Raw genomic sequence first — 2,467 nt, forward strand, 5'->3', positions numbered from 1 at the left:
GGCCCACACCCCTCACAGCCCCTGTCCTACCTGCTCAGGGTACAGGCACAGACTCGGAGCTGGAGCCTTCCCAGGGGCAGGCACCCAGCCAGGTAAGGAAGGCTTAGGGCAGGGAGATAGCAGTCCTGAAAGAGTGGGGGCCAAGGTGGGGTGTGTGGGGAGGTGTATCCTGGGGAGAGGAAGGGGGTGGCATGAAACCTCAGGAACCAGGTGAGTCTCTCAGAGCCTGCCTCTCTTCCTGAGCCCCTCAGAGGGGTCCCCCACTCCACTGCACCCCTCATGCCCTGCTCTTCCTCTCTAGGACACCTGCCAGGGAACGGGTTAGGGGCCCCACCAGGTGGGTACAGTGGTCAGGGCCTGGGGAGGGAGGAAGGCAGGGTGTCTAGGTCAGTGGGCAGGTGGTGGTTGGAGTTGGGCGAAGTCCGTTCAGCCCTGATGTCGCCCTGGTGAAGGGCCTGACTACTTACCAAAGGTTCTGCAGAATAAATCTCTGGTAAAGACTAAACAACCAAGCCAAGCAAACACCCCACCTGGCTGAGTCTGGGCTGGCACTCGGTGGCTCAGTGGGGCTGCCCGGGCAGTCCAGCTGGAGGGAGCAGAATGCGGCATCTTGCAGCAGGTGCTGGTGGGTCAGAGCTGCCAGCCTTTCTGGGATTGCAGTACAATGCTCCACCGGCAGCACCCAGGCTAGGAAGGGACTCTCAGGGGGCAGGCCTGCCCTGCTCTGAGCATGGGGATGAGCCAGAACCAAACCCATTCTGGCGCAAGCTTTTCCATTGGTTGGTTCTTTAAACTGTGTCCCACCCCCACCCCCCACAGGCTTGGGAGGGGGTGTGAAGACTCAGAAGCCAGGTGAGTGAGGGAGCCCCCATGTAGACACTGGCCCGGGCCCTCCTCTTCCCCTCCTCCGACCCCTCACCGCTCTGTTTCTTTATCCCAGGATACGGTGCGAATGGGCTGGGGGCCTGGCCAGGTGAGGTCACTGAGACTGAGCCGGGGCAGGGGAGAGGGGAGGTTTCTGAGAGGGATGGGAGGCTGTCGCTGGAAAGTGGAGGAGCTTGAGGGGCCAATAGCAGGTGCTGCCCCTGGTGGATGTGACGTGTCAGAGCAGGTGGACAGTGTGACCACTGGGCCAGTGTCTCCGCTCGGAGGGAGGCCGGACAAACTGAGCTAGGAGGACAGCTTCGGGGCGGGGTGGGGGGAGCAACGGCTAGGCTCACTCCCACCCCCTTCCTTCCCCATCTCAGGTCCCTGTAATGGGGGCAGTCCCCCACTGCGCCTCCCCGGACCCTCAACTCCAGGAGTCCCTTCAGAGAAAGGGGGCAGCTGGGGCCTGAAGTCCAAGCCCCCTCCCCCAGGGCAGAATGGCAAGTTCCCAGGTCAGTAAGGGGTGGGGAGAACTGGGGACTCACCCTCATCCAGGGTCATAGGTCACACTGGGCCTGGCTGGCCGGTGGCTCAGAAGCCCCACCCCCTTCTTCAGCTGTGACTTGTCAGAGTTGAGGATGAGGATAAACTCTGACCCTGGGAGCCCTGTGACCCCCATAAGGCAGCTCCCTTCCTAGCTCGCAGCCCAGCCCTGGCTCACCCCCAGCTCCGGGGCTCTCTTCCCAGTCCCCACCATGGAGTCACACCTCCGTGGGTCCTGGCTGTTGCCCAGGCTGCCTCAGCTGTTACAAAAACCACTGCCGTCAGGGCCCCTCCAGCTCATAGTGACAGGGCAGGACAGGGCAGTCCCTGTGGGTTTCCAAGACCGTAATAACTCTGTATGGGAGTAGAAGGCCTTCCTCCCACAGAGAAGCTCTGTGGTTTCAAACTGCTGCCCTGCGGATCGCAGCCCAACGTGTCACCACTACGCCACCAGGGCTCCCCGTGGGCATTCAGAGATGCGTCCCTTCTCCCTTCCGGTTTCACGCCCGGGGCTCTGGCTGTCCCTTCTTCCTAAGAGTCCCGGAGGTCTATCCTTGGTCCCCAAGGAATCAAAGATGACCTTCTCCCTTCCGGTTTCACGCCCTGGGCTCTGGCTGTCCCTTCTTCCTAAGAGTCCCGGAGGTCTATCCTTGGTCCCCAAGGAATCAAAGATGACCTGGCCTCTCCCCACTGACTCCCACTTCTTGCAGGCTCGCAGCCCCCGCGTGGCTATGGGCCTGGAGCAGTGCTGGGTGAGCACTTCCCTCTGTTGGGTGAGGGCAGAGGGGGGGGAGTTGCTGGTGGCAGTTCAGGCACACTGGAGCTAGAAGTCTCAGTCACCTCTCTCTGTGACCGCCAGGCTTCCGTGGTGGCTCCCAGCCTCAGAAAGTCGGTGAGCCTCCTGGACACCACCTCTCCCCTCGTCACACAGCCCCCTCTGCTTCCTCCTTCCTTCTCCTCCTGACATGTTGGGCACCGGAACCAACCAACCGGGCACCACTCTGCCTCTGTGGAGGGTAGAGTGATAGAAGGTGGAGAGAAAGGGGGCAGTGAGGAA

General features: G+C 61.8%; 1 protein-coding gene across 1 annotated transcript in view; it reads left to right on the forward strand.

The window, feature by feature from the left end:
* The window catches only part of GREP1 (glycine rich extracellular protein 1), a 12,793-nt gene that overhangs the window by 9,740 nt on the left and 586 nt on the right, over positions 1-2,467 (forward strand). The window contains exons 16-20 of the mRNA XM_045286035.1: positions 39-92; positions 820-852; positions 941-973; positions 1,248-1,379; positions 2,121-2,183. Of these exons, the coding sequence (XP_045141970.1) occupies positions 39-92; positions 820-852; positions 941-973; positions 1,248-1,379; positions 2,121-2,183 (315 nt within the window). The remainder of the gene's footprint in view (positions 1-38; positions 93-819; positions 853-940; positions 974-1,247; positions 1,380-2,120; positions 2,184-2,467) is intronic.

Source organism: Echinops telfairi, unplaced genomic scaffold, assembly GCF_000313985.2.
Source record: "Echinops telfairi isolate 266 unplaced genomic scaffold, ASM31398v2 ScPeMD7_5;HRSCAF=22, whole genome shotgun sequence".
NCBI lineage: Eukaryota > Metazoa > Chordata > Mammalia > Afrosoricida > Tenrecidae > Echinops > Echinops telfairi.